The 20,217-nt window shown below is 37.8% G+C and overlaps 1 protein-coding gene across 3 annotated transcripts in view; it reads left to right on the forward strand.

Moving 5' to 3' along the window:
• Nucleotides 1-20,217, forward strand: part of MTUS2 (microtubule associated scaffold protein 2) — a 726,305-nt gene that overhangs the window by 603,930 nt on the left and 102,158 nt on the right. Inside the window, exon 1 of one of the 3 annotated variants that reach the window (XM_007495266.3) lies at nt 1,560-2,202. The exons of the other annotated variants lie outside the window; for them this stretch is intronic. Within the exon in view, the coding sequence (XP_007495328.1) occupies nt 2,149-2,202 (54 nt within the window). The 5' untranslated portion in view covers nt 1,560-2,148. Of the gene's footprint in view, nt 1-1,559; nt 2,203-20,217 lie in introns of those variants that run through there. 3 annotated transcript variants of the gene reach the window in all.

The following is a 20,217-nucleotide window of genomic DNA, read 5'->3' on the forward strand; positions in this document are numbered from 1 at the left end:
TGACTTCCAAATCAGAAAACCCTGAGTTCAAGTCCTGCCTCTAATATATGTCAGCTGTGTGATCTTGAGCACTCCAACAAATTTTGTAAGACCATAAATTTCAGAGAAATTTTCTATCTTTTTGGAAAGAAGGCATTTCCCCAACAGTACTGCTTCCATCAATAAACCTCAGGTCTAAATCAAGTCTTCTCAGGTCCCATGTTTCTCTAAATTCTTCATATTTATCATGAATACAGAATATTTTGTTATATTCTTAAGCAATTGTTCATCCATTCCCCAGCCACTGGATATGTATGTATTTGCTTCCAGTTTCCCCATCAATAATAGTGCTATGAATGTTTTTGTATATATGGTTTCTTTTCTTTTCATCAATAACCTTCTTGTAGTATACACAGCCCCAGGAGTGGTATCCCTGAGCTAAAGGGTAGGAATGTGTCTTAGGTCTTCTAAGCAGAATTAGAAGTCCTCTGAACCCTGCTCTCTACTTTGCTATAATGAGAACTTTCATCAGAGGAATGTATACCTGTGGTCTGATGACCTAGATCAGAAACCCAGATCTGTTGTTTATTACCTGTGCAGCCCCAGGGAGGTCACCAATCTCTCTGCTTCTGTATCTGTAAAAAGAGGGATCGGACTTGATGACCTTTTCCAGTTCGGAATCCCATGATCAGTTTCTACTAATAAACTTTCTAAATATTTGTTCCCATTCCATGGCAGAAACTATTTAGTAATCCATGAAGGAAATAGACCAGGAATGAAAACCCCAACCTGAATGATAAAGGAAGGTTTAGGCTTCTTTCCAAGTTCCCCAAAAAAGACCAAGTTGCCTCTCACTTGCTTTGATAAGATCCTGGTATTCCTCTGCCCTGACATTTAAATAGCCTTATCTACCTCCTGAAAGTCTGTATTTTGGAGAATCCTAGGCAGAATCAACTCTTGTCACCTGATTCCTGTAGCCATTGCCTAAGAAGAGTGTCTGGCAAAGGCAGTGTTGAGTGTAAAAATGTCCTGTGTTTGCTCCTGTCTGTGATTATTAATGAGCCTAACCTTCCAGGTTTCCTCCTCGGAGGTGCAAGGATTTCTTTAAATGGTTGTCTTGTAAATAGATGTAGCTTTCATTTCCAGATTTATGTATCATGTTTTAAGGCCGAGGCCTCTTTGAAGGGTAACTCCTTCCCTCCCTTTTGACTTCGTGCTGTATGAAAATCAAGCAACTGCTTGGAAATACCATATTGCTCGAAGGCTTTTATGCAGTGAAATGCCTGGAAGAAAGGAAACCTCGGAACACCATAGTTTTAATCATGCAGCCACTTTAATGACTAGGGTGACTCTTGCCCAGGCAATCAGACACATAATTATATTTCAGACGCAGGAAAGGTCTCATCAAACAGGGAAGACGTGTTCATGGTACACGGATTTGAAAATGAGCAATTAGAGATCCCAGTAGGCAACAGATACCCTGACAGGCAGAGCGATGAGGCAGGGAAGGCCTGTTGTCTTATCATATAAATCACACTTATAAATGTATTTACTTCTGAGAGCAACAGAAGCCCTGGGTGGGGACAGCGAATCAGATCCCAGCCCAGCCTTAAGTCTTCCAGGGAGGCCCTTCAGAATGCCCTTTTGTGCTTTTCTACTATTGCTAGCCTGCCTGTTGGGAACAGCTGTGTAGCTATCCTAGCGGGTAAGGGATGAGGATTGCAAGGTGGTACCCATCCCTTAGCTGCAACGGCGGCGGCGCGGCAGCAGCGAGAGGCTGCGGGCTGCTCTGTGGGTGATGAAATTGGTAAATGCCCAGTTATTGTGCGCCTATTGATCCGCCCCACTGGAAGGCTCTCAGTGGCTAAGTGACCCTCCCTGCCGCCCCCAGTCGGAGGCCAGTATGCAGCCGGCTTCGGCTGGCGGCCACCTCCTCCTCTTCCTCTTCCTCCCGCTCCTGAATTCCTGAAGTTACACGGAGAGATAAGGGAGCCCATGGAAGCCCGAAGAGGCGCCGCAGCCGCAGCGGACAGAGGACGGCTGCAGGCGCCTCTCACTGCTGACAGCCCCGCGGCTCGATGATGGCACGCTGATCGGACTGGTGCGCGAGGCGCCGTGAGCCTGCCTTCCTGCCCGCCTGCCTGCCTGCCCGCCTGCCTGCCCGCCGCGATGGGCCAGTGCTGCTGCAAGCTTTACTACTGCCTTCAGTGCCTGGACAAGACGGTACTTTGCCTTTCTCCTCCCTCCACCCCCACCTCACCCCACCCCCACCCCCTTTTTGGCGTTTCGTGGAAAGGGCAGAGAGGGGAACCCCAGGAACCAACAGTCTGATGCTCCTCCCTGGCCGGCGCGCGTGGCTTTGCTTTGTTGGTGGGCCAGCCCAAGCCTGGGGAGGCTCTGCTTATTTCTCCTCAGCTCATTTGTGAGCAGTGTTCAGGGATTCCTCACACACATCGCTCACACACGCCGCAGTCTCTTCCGTAATTCTGGGCTCTTGCAGTTTGAGGGGGACCCGGGGCATTGTCCAGAGAGGGAAGGGAAAGCGCTCCCCACCCACCCTGGCGTTCCGTGGCCACGCCCGGCTCCGGACCCGAGCTCGGCTGATTTAACTAGCATTTTCTGGTCTCCTAGGTACCCGACGTCATTGCAGCTTCAGAGTTTCTGAGCTTACTCTGCTGCTTGTAAAGATAAGCGTTATTCCTAGATCATTTCAAGTTTCACCTCGGTCTAGTCCGTTCTTTACGTTTCTAGTCCTAAGTTTCCCGAGGGTCTCTTTGTATCGTATGCCGGTAGAAACTAAACTAAAGTGAGTGAGCGACAGACAGAGACACAGAGACAGAGGCAGGGAGAGAATGAGAGTAAGACTGCTCATGTGCAACAATGTCTATTTCAAAGGCTTCACTTTAAAATCCTGTCTAAGTACTGACAATAGACCCCCGATGAGAAAGGATAGTGTGACAACTACTCCAACACAAGGCTTTTCTTTCTTTTTCCTTTGGACATCTGCCCAAACACGTGAGCTTGCCCAGGTTGAGAAGGAGCATGTGCTTTTAATTTCCTTAATAGAAAGTAGGTTGGCAGGACCACTTGTCTGTGTGATATATTTTATTAGGTTGCTGCGTTTCTCAGAGATGTATGTGATAGGCTGAGAAAAAGCTGGAGCTGCCTCCTTGGGGTCCAGCGGTGCATTAGTGAGTGAGAAAGCTTGAGCTATACAGTATGTTACCAGGTGAAGGGAAATGTCTGGCTTAATATAAAACTCATTAAAATAGGATCCCTTGGGAACGTGGAAGTGATCAGTTCTGCTTGTGAGCCTGAAGGATGCAACCAGTGTTGACCTGAAGGATGGCCATGTACCGCCTAGGATGATTAAACAGTCGGTTTATAGTCACTTGGGCCTTTCTTTAGATGGAAAAGAATCACTGTGCCCCATTTTTAACATCAGTTCCAATGAGTTTGGCTATTGCCCTGATAAGCATCGAGATGAAATATTTACATACACAATAGACCTGAATTTATGTGCTTTGGGCTTAAATGAAAATATGAAGCATTGGCACTCAGTTGTTCCTTAATCCACTAGAGCAGTGTCCAAGTACCATTTTAAAGAAAAATGTTCAATGTAATAGGAGCTGAAGGGTACTCTGTAATAGTAGCTGCAGTTTAAAAAACGTGAAAGAGTTGTATGTGCATATTATAAAGTTCGTGGCCTCTATTATAATACCTTATAATAGTATAGTCATTTTATTTCCTGAAAATTTTTATCTTATGAGAATTCTTTCTTGTCTTTGTCCCTAACCCAAACTAAGGTCAAAGAAATATAAAGGATAGTCATTTAATCAACTTGGGTTTGGTGAGATTAGATGAGAAATATTTTGTGTTATAATACAAATACCTAATATTTGTATTATAATACAATACAAATGTACAAATATTTACAAATATAAAATATATTTATTTACCATTAAACCATTGGTTTAATTAACTTCACATTTAACATGAAAGTTTTTGTAGTTGTGAAGATTTTGTTGAATTTGTCGATTTATATTGCTGTTGTAGACTTTTCTTTGCCCAATTATAGAGTAAGCCTCCCATAAAAAATTATGGAGAAGTATGCTCACAGATGAGAGAAAGCTCAAAAAGAATAGATAAAGAGCCTCAGAGTCATGAGGACCTTAGTTCAAGCCCTGCCTCTGAAACGCACTGATCGGGTATATGTGCACACGATCAAGTCAGCCTTTCAGGACACTTGGGTTCTGTTTTGTTTTTTAACACTTTAATTTGAAAAATCACAATGGATCTGCTTTGGTAGGTGAAGTTATCTCAATGGAAATTCTCCATATGTTGTCCTTCAGATATTTTTTTAAGTCATGTCTGACTCTTCATAACTCCATTTGGGGGTTTCGTTGGCAAAGACACTGGAGTGATTTGCCATTTCTTCTCCAGCTCATTTTCCAGATGAGGAAACTTAGGCAAACAAGGTTAAGTGAGGCTGGATTTGAACTCATGAAAAGAAGTCTTCCTAACTCCAGACCTGGGGTTCTATCCACTGTGACACTTGGCAGCCCATTAAAAAAAAAAAGCATAAGTGGAGTTTGTTTTTTTTTTTTAATCATTCATTAGATTTATGGGAGACACTGAGATTTTAAAACCTCCTGGAGAAACTGTAACTCTTGGTCTACTTACCACACTTCTCAGAATAACTCGGCTGATAGAATAATCAGCAAATGATAAAAACCCTATGCTATGAGCATTATTCACTTCACTGAGCTTCAACAAAGGTGAACTATAGACCATACAGTCCTTACCTCAGGGAGCTTGCCATACAATAGTAGGGAAGAAACTTTCAAACGTGGTTCAATCATTTCAGTTGGATCCTACTCTTCATGACCCTATTCTGAGTTTTCCTGACAGATACTGGAGTAGTTTGCCATTTCCTTCTCCCACTCATTTACAGATGAGGAAACTGAGACAAACAGGATTAAGTGACTTCCACAGTATCACATACCTAGTCAGTGTCTGAGGCTGGATTTGAACTCAATTCTTCCTGATTCCAGGCCAGGCACTCTATCTATCCATCTATGTGAAAGGTTTGTGTTTGTAGTCCCTCACCTGAGCTCTTGACTTCAGGTTCCTTATTTGTAAAATGAGAAAATATTCTGTAAATATAAATATAATTGTTTAATTGTATTAAATGTAAATATAACTAAGGTCCTTTCCTGTGACAACTTGGTGAGGTGGATATAAGTATCGCATTTTGAGGCAGGAAAAACTCACTTCAAACCTGCCTTTAGTACTTAGCTGTGTGACCAAGCTCTAGTCATTTAACTTCCCTGACCTTTAGTTTTCTTATCTGTCTGGGGAATAAGGAGGATAAAAATAGCTCTGACCTGAAAGAGTGGTTGCCAGAATCAAATGAGATAGTAAAGAGCCGTGCCAACCTTAGAGAGCCATCTAAATGCCAGCCCTTGTGCCAATAATCTGATCTCCCCCTCACCATTTTACAAAGGAGGTAACTGAAGCCCAGAGTAGTTATATTGCTTGTCTAAAGGTCACACCACGAATAAGTGGCCAGGCCAGAATTAGAACTCAAGCTCCCTGGCTTCAGCCTAGGGTCCTTTCCATGACAGTGCCAACGCCGTTAAACTTAGAACCCAAACGAATAGGTTCTTATCCTATAAATGAACAGAACTCAAGTATGGACGTTAGAGCCAGTTTTCATGCATTTAGTAGAGTCCCATCATCTACAAGTGTCTACAAGTAACAGAGTCATATCCGTTACTGAGAAATAAATGTAAAAAATTACAACTTTAAATTGGAAACATTTTAAAGGCAGCCCCAAGGGAAGTAAAATTGTGCTGGCTCATCAAGTCCTTTTTCCAAGATTACCTTCTTCTAAGACCTTGGGAGGGTACATTTTATACACACAAACAGACAAAAGCAACATTCTTTGTGATAACTGGACCTTCTTAGATTTAGTGGCATCAGACAAACGAGAGTACTTACAAGGTTGATGGCATTAATGGTAGATTTTCTTTAGTTTTGAATACACTATGAATAAATACAGTCTGCTTTAAAAATGGGTCGTGTCTCCTAAAATATTTATTTTCCTATAAATCCAGATGAAAGATATATAAAATAAATCATCCACTATTTACTAGCTCTGCTAGACGGCTCTTGACCAACCAGAAACCATAGAGGACAGGTTGTTGTTTGTTTTTTTTAATAAGCCAATAAAAATCTTCAACCTAGTAACCAGACCTAGCAACCAGCTCCAATAATTCCCTTTGAAAGAGCTTGACCATTCTTTGTTAGGAGTGATGGCCATCTGGGAATTGGGGCAGGGGAAGAGGGGGACAATCTGGGTGATAGAAAAACAAAAGTAATCAATAAATATCTATTTTTTAAAAGAGACTGGTCATAAATGCAAGGCTTAAAATTCTTCTGCCAGTATTTCAGCACTTTCAGTATCTGTAATTTTTATCAACATGGGCACTCCCCTCTCTGAGATAGGTCACAACCCCTTTATAAACAGAGATGTATGGTTAAATGTTTAATGATTGGCTTTCTGAAAAATGTACACTGGCACATTTTAAAGTAGTTTAATTTGTATTATTAACATTTCTGAATCACTTTTTAAAATCTAAGTTGTTAAGCAGGCATTATTAACATTTCTGAATCACTTTCTTAAATCTAACCTATCGATAAAACAAGAAATCAAGCCCTGATTTGCAGGTTCTACCAATTTCTGAGGTATAAATGAAAATTTAACAATCATCTCCAGAGCTGGTTCAAGCTGGCTCCAGCACACCCTATCTACAGTTTCATAGATGGCATTAGGAATTTCTCAGCGCAAAAATATTCATCATTCTGGAACCAACCTGATGATGGGACTCTTCTGAACTTGACAAGCCTGGTCCTTGTTAAGTGATCAAGTCAACCCCTGTCATGGACATATATTCTAAGCCTTCCAAGCTTGGCAGGACCCACCAGAGTTTGTATTCTTCTGGCATTGCCTTTAAAAATCCATGCTAAGGGGCAACTAGGTTGCTCAATGGATTAGAGTCAGACCTAGAGATTGGAGGTCCTCATTGTAAAAGTAAGAGTTTAAAAGAAAGAAAGAGAATCCACGATCACCTCCATCATAATAAAGGCTTTCATAAGAGACTTCAGTCAAGCAGAAGAAAAAATACCTTTAACTTCATTTACATCCATAGAAAATAATTTCAGAAATGCATATATTTTTAAAATAATATTTTATATGAACTATAAGAGAGAGGCATCTAGAATCTAGACCTTGGATAGAGTGCCAGACTTGGAGTTTAAATGTAGCTTATATGCACTCTTCTGCCTTGGAAATGATACTTAGTATTGCTTCTAAAAACAGAATGTAAAGGTTTAAAAGGAAAAAAAATCTAATATATTAGATAAGAACACTAATGCATTTAGAGAAGATTGCTTTAAAAAATTAAAGAAAAGCAAATTGTCTTTAGGTGACTTGCTGCCTAAATTAATATGTTCCAGTGATTTCAAGTAAGGTGTTATAAAAAGTACTGGGCCTGGGTTCAGGAAGATCTGAATTCAAATCCAAACTCATACACTTACTAGCAACGTGACTTTGGCAAAGCTGTGTAACTTGTCAGCCTCAGTTTCCTCAGCTGTAAAATAGGAATGTGAGCAGCTAGTCCCACATTGGGCTAGTGACCTAACTCTGTCTCCCTTTTCTCATCTATAAAATAATCAAACTGGGATATCTACTTTTTAAAAATATAGCCAATGCAAGAATTTATTATGCATGACTATACAAATTTGTTGGATATTTAGGGTGATGCAATAGATAGATCACTGGGCTTGGAATGAGGAAGACTCGTTTTCATGAGTTCAAATCTGGCCTCAGATGCTCATTAGCTATGTGACCCTGGTCAAGTTTAACTTTGTTCACCTCAGTTTCCTCATCTGTAAAACCATCTAGAGAAGGAAATGGCAAATCACTTAAATATCTTTGCCAAAAAAACCCCAAATGTGGTCACAAAGAGTAGGGCATGACTGAAATGACTCAACAACATGCATATTTATTATGAGTTTGTTTTTCTTTTTATTGGTGGCAAGAGGATAGGAAGGAGATGGAGAAGACAAGTTTTCATTAAAGAAAAAAATAAATCTTTTTTTTAAAGACTCTCACCTCCTGGCAGAAGGTTGAGGAACTTAAAATGTAGAAATGTATTTTTGGATATGGCTGATGTGAGAATTTGTTTCACCAGATTATGTGGATATGTATAGAGCAGTTTGGGGTTTTTTTAGAGGAAAGAATTTATTTTTAATGTGCTCAATAGAGGGAGGATAGTGGGAAGAAAAGATTATTTTTTTAAACTCTTACCTTCTGTCTTAGAATCAATATTTTATTCTAAGGCAGAGGATCAGTAATGGACAATTGGTGACTTGCCCAGAGTCATATGACTAATTTGAATCCAGGTCCTCCCAACTCCAGAGCTGGGGTTCTGTCCATCATACGAGCAGATTCATTTTTGAAATACTTTTTCTTAAAAAAAAAAATAAAAGTAAGAAAAGATTGAAAGAACTCTAGAAAGTTAAGCAGTATTAAAACTCAAGACATTAAACCTAGGGAACTATTATGGGCTCTCAATGAAAGAAATGAGGAAAGCAAGATTTTAGAAGACAAAGATTTATTTAGGTGGGCAGAGAAATAGGAGGCAGGTATAAAGAGAAATTTACTTCAGTAAGTACTTGGGTAAGGAAGCCTCCTTGCTACACATGACAGTCCATTCTTAATTCTCTAAGTCGAACTCTTAATAACCCTATTTTTTTAACTAAACAGCATACTTCCCCAGATATTTTTAAAAATATTCTCATGCTCTGAGACTGTGTGTAGCAACTCTTACCATTGTAACAGTAAGCTTTGTCTTCATGCATTGCATTATCACACAGTAGATGTTTTAATAAAATGATGAGAAAAAATTCAGCATGAAATGTGGTTTCACATTTGGCTAGGTCAGGTTCGATTTCATTTCAGCAAAAGAAAAAGCTTGTAATTTTGCACAAAAAAAAAATAAATAAAGGTTGCTCAAGAATCATTAAAAATGAAAGAAATAATAATGTCATTGATTAAGACAGGAAAGGTACAGTACTGCCACGGCCTTAAAACCCAATAAAAACTGAATTGAAAAGCAAAAAGGTCAGCGCTCCCTCCCAAGGGGTTCTTCTGTAGAGCTCCAAAATATGAATCATGCCACGGCTAGTGTTAATACTGAAAACAGATGTGGCCATCATGAAAGGCACCATTACCGTGATATCTCAAAGAGTTAGACCTTTTGTTCATTTCACTATATGGCGATAGGAAATGTTATGAAATATCGCAGAAAATGGTTTCGCTTTGTTTTAAACTGAGTTCAAGATTTGTTAGCTCCTAACCTAAATCCATCTGCCCAGGTTGAGAGAGCAAGGCACTAAGGTACTTGGACTCCTGGAAAAATGACACTATCTTTGAGCATTGAGGTGTGTTTGCTATTTTCCTCTACAGAAAATGGAACTTACTGATTCCTCCAGGGTCATAGTTCTCTACACCTCATTGGTGAATTGTTTCTCTATTTCTAGATAGAATGCTAAGCTCTCCTCATCCTTTCTGATCTTCCAAAGAACCCAAGAAAAGGACTCCAGTGTTTGAACTTGTCTCTTTAGGAATTGTCTCCTTAGGGATCAGTTTCTTTAGGGAGTCTTCATTCCTCCTTTTCTTGGTTTTGAGTATTTTGTGTTTAAGGATATGTATGTATGAGGATGAATGTGTGTTTATGTGTTTTTATTTTTGTGTATATTGCTTTTATTTAATTTTAAAACATTTATGTATATATTATAAATATATTTTTATTTTGTTTTATTATTTATTTTTAGTTATTTGTTTTATTTAAAAAACACAATGTATGTGTTTTAATTTTTGTGTATGTTGTTTTAATGTTGCTTTATTTTAGAAACACTGTGTATGTGTTTTTATTTTTGTGTATATTGTTTTTAATATTGGATGGGGAAGAAGCCCCCTAGATTAAAAAGAAAAGTGTATTAAATTATAGTCACTAGCATCTTTCAGCAGGATTGGCTCTATCAGAGTACCACTGCTAGGTCTAAGAAATAGGGAAGGGGGGGGGGAAGAAAGTTGAAGGGAGAATATGAGGACTTTCTGGGGGATAAATGAATGCTAACAGAAACTATTCAGTGGTTCTTTTGCTTCTCTGGTTTCATAGGTTGCCTGGACTCAGTGGGCTAGAAATAACTTCAAACTAAGTCAGAACATATTGGTAATAGGCTGACTATCCTCTGATCTTTGGATTGACATGATACTCAAGTGTAGAGTCATACTGATGAGGCCAAGAAGGGGAAGCATTTTCCCATCCAACTGAATTCCATGAGAATTACCAACCATCTGAAAGATAACATTTCGTTAGCAAATCCCCTTGAAATAATGGGACATGTCAGGGCTTTGTAAGCTGGCAAAACATCTGAGGTACTTGAAGGTTAATGGAAAGATTAGCTGACTGGAGAGTATTCCAGTCTCTTACAGCTGAAAAAGATTAAAGGTTGCTTTCCCAAACAGTGAAGGAAAGGTATTAGAATTGAGCACAGTGTCTGAATTCTATAGACCTTATCCAACTTACATCTTGAGAATGAGATACAATAGTGACAAAGACAGTCGACTGAAGAAAATCTATTGCTGAATATTACCCTGTAGATAGACACCTGCAGAAACGAAGGACTTTACAAATGCCCTGCTGAACTCTGCCGAGTTCATGCTAATAACGATGTACTCTCACACTTCAATAATTCTAAGAATCCGTATTCTCTGAAATGCTCTCCATCTAAAGACACTTTTAAGGGGAAAAGAGCTTGAAAAGGGTTCTCCCTTATGCATTATAACTCTTCAGAATGTCTTTATACCAGCCTTGTAGAACTCTAAGTGACACCTTTTACTGCTGTATATTGGAACTCTTGACTGTCTAAGGAACATTATACCCACAATACCAAAGATTCCATTCCAATCTGCAGTGTGTCCAGAGTTTGGAGACCAGGATGACAAGAGGATTTTAAAAGACAGTAGAATAGGGGGTGATGATCAAGGTTGTCAAAAAATTTAAAGACTGACATATGGAAGAGGGATAAGATTGCTTTGTCTTTTGATGGGGTCCCAGAAGGGAAAAGTAGGATAAATAAGTGGAATATATAGGGAAACCTATTTCAACTCAATATGGAAGAATTTCCTAATGTGTGGAGCTACTTTACAAGGTAGTGAGTGCTTAAAAACTAGAAATATTTTAGTAGAGTTTGGATGACCCTTTGTTGGGATTGGGGCATTATATGTAATATAAATATTGCTATACTGCATCTGCTAGGGGGTTGAACCAAATGATTTTTGAGTTCCCATCTAACTTGAAGATTATATGACTCTATGGAAAACATTATACATAATATATATATAATATATATATATATATATATATATAAAACTTTAACGAACTCAAGTGGTAATACCTGGAGGGAAGAAGAACATCGAGTTTTTAAGAATTTCTTTACAATTTGACTTTTCATGGGAATGTTACACTTCCAGGGCCCTTGAGATGAAATCTTATGAACTGAAATGTAGAGAATTCTCACTCTTAAGATGATCAAAACTGAACGAAGGTCACCAAGAGAGTTAGAAGAAATTTCCATGGATTATCTTAAATGGCCAATGTCAGTATCAGGTTCAGTCTATTTGGATAGTGAGATAATAACAGTAAAGCAAAAATTATTTTAGTATTTAAGTGTCTGGACTGTCTCATGAAAAGTTTAGATCATGAGTACTGAGTTCTATGTTTAGCCCTTTTGAGAACAGGACCTCATGTGTTTGGCTCCAGAAGAGAAATGTTCCACTCATCCACTCTTCAGGGAAACACTGATCCAACTCTGTGATATCAGAAAGAGGCCATGCTCACATGCCAGTCATTCTCTCACATCATCACCCTAGACCTGACTTATACTTGAGGAATGAGATATGATGGTGTTAGAGGCAATTGACTGGGCAAGCTGTCAATAAAAATTGCTGTTTTAATACCCATGCAACATGCTGTTAGACTATGGGACACAAAGATAAATAAAATAATACTTTCAGAATTTGATAATACTAAAAATAAGTGTCCTCTGAAATACTTTTCACTTAGAAAGAGTGACTAATTTTCCCTATGTCAGGAATTAGGAGAATGGACACATACGAATTTCATTGCTTTGATCCACCAGTCTTCAGGTTATTCTCCTTCCTTTCCCAAAAGGTCCAGTGACCAACTTACATGCATTCTCCATACCCCAACTTCTACCCTCAAGCTCTGGGGCATCACTATGTCCCATCAGACATACTATCCTCTCAGTTTGTTGACCTCCTCAACTCTCTAGACCTACATCTTCACTATACCTCAGTCACTCACAGAGATGATCACAGAGATGATCATACCATCACCTGTAATCATGCTGCCTTTTTGATTTTAAAATCATAAATTCTCCCCTAAATTAACTCCTCTCCTTCCTTCTTTTTCTAGATTTCACTGTTCCTTAGCCTTTTCTTCAACCTTACCACTACCTCCAGTCCTTCAACCAAAAGGATTTGGAACCAGAGGACCTGGGTTTGAATCCCTGATCTGACTGTATGACTTTGGGCATGTCACAAAATCTCATTGGTCCTAAGTTTCTTCGTGTATAAAGTGAAAAGATTGTAGCAGTGTCCTCTACATTTCTTTTTTCCTTCTTCTCCAAGATCATCAGCATGGCACTAGTCTTGCTGCCTTCCCTTCATAGCCTTGACCAGTTTAATTATACATTGTGCTCCCTCCTTGACCTTTTTTTACCCTTGTCTTTCATTTATTCTTCCTTCATGATTTCACTGATTTATAGATCACCCTGTATGGAAATTGCCTCCATCAGAGCACAGTGGAAACTCAGGTATAACCTAGTCTTACATAGAGAAACTATAACATCTAGTCTTATGAAGAAACTCTATATCCAGTTGTCCCTCTCTACATTGCGACTTCACTGTATCATGGGTTTAAAAAAAAATCTAATTCTGTATCACGGAGTTTTTGCTATATCATGAGACCAACCACAACACTGTGTTCTGAATCCTGGGTGCTGATTGACTCAGTATTTATAAGAGTGTGGGAAAGGTTAATAAGAGTGTATGAAAAGTTTATTATAGGAGAGTGGAAAGGGTTTATAAAGCTTTAATATACATATATAAATAATAAAATAAATCTAATGCTGCTACTTCACAGATTTTCACCTATTGAGGGGGTCTCTGGAATGTAACTCCAAGGATAGATGAGGGATCACTGTAGTTTCCCTTGGAGCTGAGAAATTAAGCCCATAGCCATTTACCTGGTCCATGTCAGGACTTGATTTCAAGAATGGACTGTTGACACTACTCCATGCTGACTCTTGCCTTATATAGAATAGATATTTAATAAGTTTCTGATGAGCAGAATTGAATTTTCTTTCAGGACTGCAAGTGCTGCCTCAGTTATGTCATTTCTTAAGTTACTTTCAGCAGCCTAAGAGAGGAAGTGGTACAATGCAAAAGATTTGGAGTCTGAGGACCTGAGTTTAAATCCCAAGTTTACCTTATGACTTTGAACATGTCACTTAATCTCAATGGGCCTCAGTTTCTTCATGTATAAAGTGAGGGACTATCCTCAGTGACCTCTAAGTTTCCTTCTTTCTTTCCGTCTGCAAACCTATGAATAGAAATATTCCATCAGAGTCATAGATGCTGAGTCATTCTTGGACAGAGAAGTCCCTATCTCTCTGACAGCTAGGATAATAGAAATGATCAATAGCTTTCTTGAAGTGAAAAATTAATGAATTAGGAAAGTTGGTCCAAAAGTGAGCACTTAAAAGATAGCCTTTGGCTAGACTGAATAGAAAACTCAGGAGCTGTGATCTCTTCTTATCATGAAAAGGCATTTCTTAAGTAAGATCCTTAGTAAATTAGATAGATACAAAGAATATCTTGTAGGACCTTACAGTCTAGTATTCACAACCCAGCCCTGACATGAATAGACACAAAGGATGAATAACCATTAGGAAAAGTACTATTTATGTCATAAACTTTATGTAAGATGTGAACTGCTCATATAACATGTTGGTATTACCTATGTGATCCAAAGTGGCTCATGAAGACAGGTAGAAACACACAGGGTAAAGGTAAGAGGCTGCAGCAAAATGTATTGGGGATCAACTGAGAAAAAGAAGGCAGAAGTCACAATCACAATATCTGACAAAGCCAAAGTAAAAATAGATCTGATTAAAAGAGATAGAGAAGGTAATTACATCCTGATAAAAGGCAGTATAGACAAAGCAGTACTCAACATGTATGCACCAAATGATATAGCATCCAGATTTTTAAAGGAGAAACTATTTGAGCTTAAGGAGGAAATAGATAGTAAAATTATACTATTGAGTGATCTCAACCTTCCTCTATTAGATCAAGATAAATCAAACCAAAAACTAAGTAAGAAAGAAGTAAGAGATATGAATGAGATATTAGAAAAATTTAAGTCAATGAATATATGGGGAAAAAATCAGGACAAAAAGGAATACACCTTCTTTTTAGCAGCACATGGTACATTCACAAAGATTGACCATGTACCAGGGCATAAAAACATTGCAGAAATAATAAGTTCAACCTTTTCAGATCATAATGCAATAAAAATTATAATTAGTAAGGATACGTGGAGATACAAATCAAAAATTAATTGGAAATGAAATAATATTCTCCAAAATTTGTTGGTTAAAGAACAAATCATAGAAACAATTGGTGATTTCATTAAAGAGAATGATGAGGAAACATTTCAAAATCAATGGTATGTAGCCAAAGCAGTACTGAGGGGAAAATTTATATCCCTGAGTGCATATATCAACAAATCAGAGGGAAGAGGGCATGCAAATTAAAAAACTAAAAAGAGAAGAAATTAAAATTTCACAGAAAAAAACTAAATTGGAAATCCTAAGAATCAAAGGAGAAATGAATAAAATTGAAAGTAAAAGAACTATTTAACAAATAAGACTAGGAGCTGGTACTTTGAAAAAAATAACAAATAAAATAGGTGAAGTACTAGTTAATCTAATTTTTTTAAAAAGAATCAAATTAACAGTATCAAAGATGAAAAGGGCAATCACACCTCTAATGAAAAGGAAATTAAGGTAATTATTAAGAACTATTTTGTCCAATTATATGGCAAAAAACAACAATCTAGGTAAAATGGGTGAATATTTACAAAAATATAAATTGCCTAAATTAACAAAAAAAGGAAATAGAATACTTAAACAATACCATCTCAGAAAAAGAAATTGAACAAGCCATCAAGGAACTCCCTAAGAAAAAAATCCCCAGGGCCAGATGGATTCACAAGTAAACTCTATCAAACATTTAAAGAACTTATCCTGATACTATACAAACTATTTGACAAAATAAGCAAAGGAGTTTTATCAAATTCCTTTTATGGCATAAATATGGCACTGATTCCAAAACCAGGTAAACCAAAAACAGAAAGAAAACTATAGACCGATCTTCCTAATGAACATTGATCCACAAAAACTTAAATAGAATACTAGCAAAAAGACTCCAACAGGTGATCACAAGGATAATTCACTATGATCAGGTGGGATTTATACCAGGAATGCAAGGAGGATTTAATATTAGGAAAACCATCCAAATACTTGACTAGTAGAAATCACATGATTATCTTAATTGTGGCAGGAAAAGCCTTTGACAAAAGTCAGCACTCATTCCTATTGAAAATATTAGAAAGTATAGGAATAGATGAACCTTTCCTAAAAATAATAAACAGTATATATTTAAAATCATCAGCAAGCATCATCTGCAATGGGGATAAGTTAGAAGCCTTCCCAATAAGATCAGGAATGAAGCAAGGATGCCCCTTATCATTTCTTTTATTTAACATTGTACTAAAAACTAAAAATACTAGCAGTAGCAATTAGAGAAGAAAAAGAAATTAAAGGGGGGCAGCTGGGTAGCTCAGTGGATTAAGAGTCAGGCCTAGAGACGGGAGGTCCTAGGTTCAAATCTGACCTCAGCCACTTCCTAGCTGTGTGACCCTGGGCAAGTCACTTGACCCCCATTGCCTAGCCCTTACCACTCTTCTGCCTTGGAGCCAATACATAGTATTGGCTCCAAGACAGAAGGTAAGGGTTAAAAAAAAAAAAGAAATTAAAGGTATTAAAATAGACAGTGAGGAGACTAAACTATTGCAGATGATATGATGATCTGCTTAAAGAATCCTTAGAGAATCAACTAAAATGCTAGTGAAAATAATCAACAACTTTAGCAAAGTTGCAGGATACAAAATAAACCCACATAAATCATCAGCATTTCTATATATTTCCAACAAAACTTAGCAGCAAGAGTTAGAAAAATTCCATTTAAAATCACCCTAATAAAATAAAATATTTAGGAACCTATTTGCCAAGATGAACACAGGAATTATATGAACACAACTACAAAACACTCTGCACACAATTAAAACTAGATCTGAATAATTGTAAAAACATTAGTTGCTCATGGGTAGGATGAACAAATAGAATAACAATGACAATCCTACCCAAATTAATTTACATATTCAGTGCCATACCTATCAAACTACCAAGAACCTTTTTTTATTGAATTAGAAAAAATTATAACAAAATTCATTTGGAAGAACAAAAGATCAAGAATATCAAAGTAACTAATGAAAAAAAATGTGAAGGATGGGGACCTAGCAGTACCAGATCTTAAAATGTATTATAAAGCAGTGGTCTTCGAAACAATATAGTACTGGCTAAGAGACAGAAGGGAGAATCAATGGAATAAACTTGGGGTTAATGTGCTTAGCAAGATAGTATATGACAAACCCAAAGATACCACCTTTTAGGACTAGAACCCACTATTTGACAAAAACTGCTGAGAAAATTGGAAAACAGTATTGGAGAAATTAAGTTTAGATAAACATCTCATATCTCACACCCTACACCAAGATAAATTCAGAATGGATAAATGATTTAAATATAAAGAAATAAACTATAAGTTAATTAGGTGAACATAGAATAATATACCAGTCAGATCTATGGGAAAGGAAATAACTTAAGATCAAGCAAGAGATAGAAAATATTACAAAATGTAAAATGAATAATTTTGATTACATTAAATTAAAAAGGTTTTGCACAAACAAAACCAATGCAACCAAAACTAGAAGGGAAGCAACAAATTGGAGGAAAAAGATCTTTATAACAAAACCCTCTGACAAAGGTCTAATTTTTCAAACTTATAAGGAGCTAAATCAATTGTACAAAAAAAAATCAAGCCATTCTCCAATTGATAAATGGGCAAGGGATATGAATAAGCAGTTTTCAGATGAAATCAAAACTATCAATAAGCACATGAAAAATGTTCTAAATATCTCATAATAACAGAAACGCAAATCAAAACAATACTGAGTTACCACCTCACACCTAGCAGATTGGCCAATATGACACCAAAGGAAAGTGATAAATGTTGGAAGGGATGTGGCAAAATTGGAACACTAATGCATTGCTGGTGAAGTTATGAATTGATCCAACCATTCTGGAAGGCAATTTGGAACTATGCCTAAAGGGCATTAAAAGATTGCATGTCCTTTGATCCAGCCATACCCACTGCTGGGTTTGTACCCCAAGGAGATAATAAGGGAAAATACATACACAAAAATATTTATAGCTGTGCTCTTTGTGGTGCAAAAAAAACCCTGGAAAATGAGGGGGTGCCCCTCAACTGAGGAATGACTGAATAAAATGTGGTATCTTTTGGTGATGGAATACCATTGTGCTAAGAGGAAAGATGAACTGGAGGAATTCCATGTCAACTGGAAAGATCTCCAGGAATTTATGTAGAGCAAAAAGAGCAGAACCAGGAGAAAGAACATGGTACACAGAGACTGATACAAAATGGTACAATTGAATGTAATGGATTTCTCTACTTGTAGCAATATGATCCAAGACAATTTTGAGGGACTTATGAGAAAGAATGCTATCCACATCCAGAGAACGAACTGTGGAAGTGGAAACCCAGAAGAAAAACATATGACTGATCACATGGTTTGATGGCGATATACTGGGGATGTAGATTCTTAAATGATCACTCTATTGCAAATATTAATAATATAGAAATAGGTTTTGAACAAAGATACATGAAAAACCCAGTGGAATTGCTCATTGGCTCCAGGAAGAGGGAGGAACAGAGGGAAAAAACGTGAATCATGTAACCATGGAAAAACATTATTAATTGAACATTAAAAATAATAAAAATGAAATACAAAAAATATGGCTGATGAGAGACACTCATTGATCAATATTTTCTGTAATCCTATTCATCCCTTCCAAAGAAAATGCAGTGAGTTGGAGAACTTTTCTCTAGTTTCCAGAGGAGTACTAGACTAGACTAGGAGACTAAAACTGCATCAGTCTTTCTCCCTCCTGGTCTAGTAGTACATAAGATTCAAAACAAAAGCTAGTTCCCTACTTACTAGCCCTTAATATTGGAGTTTAGCCCAAACTTACACCCTTTGGCCTTGACTCCTTCCCACCAAACACTGATTACATAAAAGACAATCAAAAATAGCAACTAGCAAATATAACCATTTATTGAAGTAAAGCAATAAACAAAAATTGGAGATATGACACAGATTGGATCATAGCATAAAAATGCTTATGTGAATGAGCTCTTCTAAGGGAAGCAATATTACATCTTAGCTCCACCTGAGAGACCCAAATTTCATCCAAGGACAAATTCACTTTCTGAAATGTTTAGGAGGCAAACTGGAAATCAAGAACATCTTGAGGAGCTTTGAGGACTTTCCCAAATGTCTCCAGTTTCCAGCGTGTGCATCTGTGTGTCTCTGTGTGTATCTATGTGTTTCAGTGTCTGTCTGCCCGTCTGTCTCTCCTCTCCCAATCCTATCCCCCACCTGAAGTCAATCCCAAGAATGTCTGGAATCATACAGATGTCTTTCTCGAAGAATGTCTCCTGAAAAGCTTTTATGCCAACTCCCACAGTTGGCACAGCTTTATATCATCATTCTCGCCACCAATTGGGAATTTCCTTCAACCATGGAGGAAAACATCCCAGGTTTGTCTAGAAACTCAGATTATATTTTTTTTCATAAACAACTAGGAGGCAATTTAGCATGATAGAAAGACCAACCAATTTGGCATCAGAGGTTTTAGGATTAAATCCTGCTGTGCCATTCACTGCCTGTGTAATCCAGACAAGCCATTAAACTTCTCTGGGTGTCAGTTCCTTCTATTTTAAAATAATTGAGTTAGTTATAACTTCTAAGGTCCCTTTCCAACTTTAACTCTGTGATCCTGATGTTAAAAATTAGTTAAATATTATAAGCACTATTCAAGGGTGCAACAAGGGGAAAGACCAAGACAAGTCGAAACAATGTTCTTTCATTTCTGCACTAACTTGGGAGAGAGAGCCACTCTCTTCCTCCTCTTCTGTTTTCTAGTTAACTTCCCCTTCTGTTTTCTCCTCATCTTATCCCCCCGACCCTTGCATCCTCTTCCCAGTAACACAGGTGTGCCAGGGAACATTTAGGGAAAGCCACCCTTGTGGCTAGCTGAATTGGCAGCTTTTCACCCATAGAAACTCTTAAGGATTATCTACTAGGGGTTGATATTTATATCAACAAAGTACTTGTGCCAACAATCATAAATCCTTGAAGTCTGAAGTATTAGATGTGGTAATGGTGCCTAGAATAATGTCTTGCACTTGGCAAATATTGGAGGAATTAGAAATGTGAAATAAAAGCACATTGGACACAGATCTAGTCATTTCTGTAATTTCCCAGAAAAAATTTCAGAACTAGTGTGTGAATAAAATACTATAGTCTTTGTTGTTGCTGTTCAGTTATATCAGTCTTTTGTGACTTTTCATGACTCCATTTGGGGGATCTCTTGATAGAGATACTAGAACAGTTTGCCATTTCCTTCTGCAGCTCATTTTAGAGATGAGGAAACTGAGAAAAACAGGGTTAAGGGACTTGCCCAGGATCACACCGCTAATAAGTGTCTGAGGCTGGATTTTGAACTCAAGAAGAGTCTTCTGACTCCTGGCCCAGCACGCTCTCTGCTGCGCCACCTTACAGTCCCTCTGATCCCATGATCACTTTAATTCCA

This window comes from Monodelphis domestica, chromosome 4, assembly GCF_027887165.1.
Source record: "Monodelphis domestica isolate mMonDom1 chromosome 4, mMonDom1.pri, whole genome shotgun sequence".
NCBI classification, from domain to species: Eukaryota; Metazoa; Chordata; class Mammalia; order Didelphimorphia; family Didelphidae; genus Monodelphis; species Monodelphis domestica.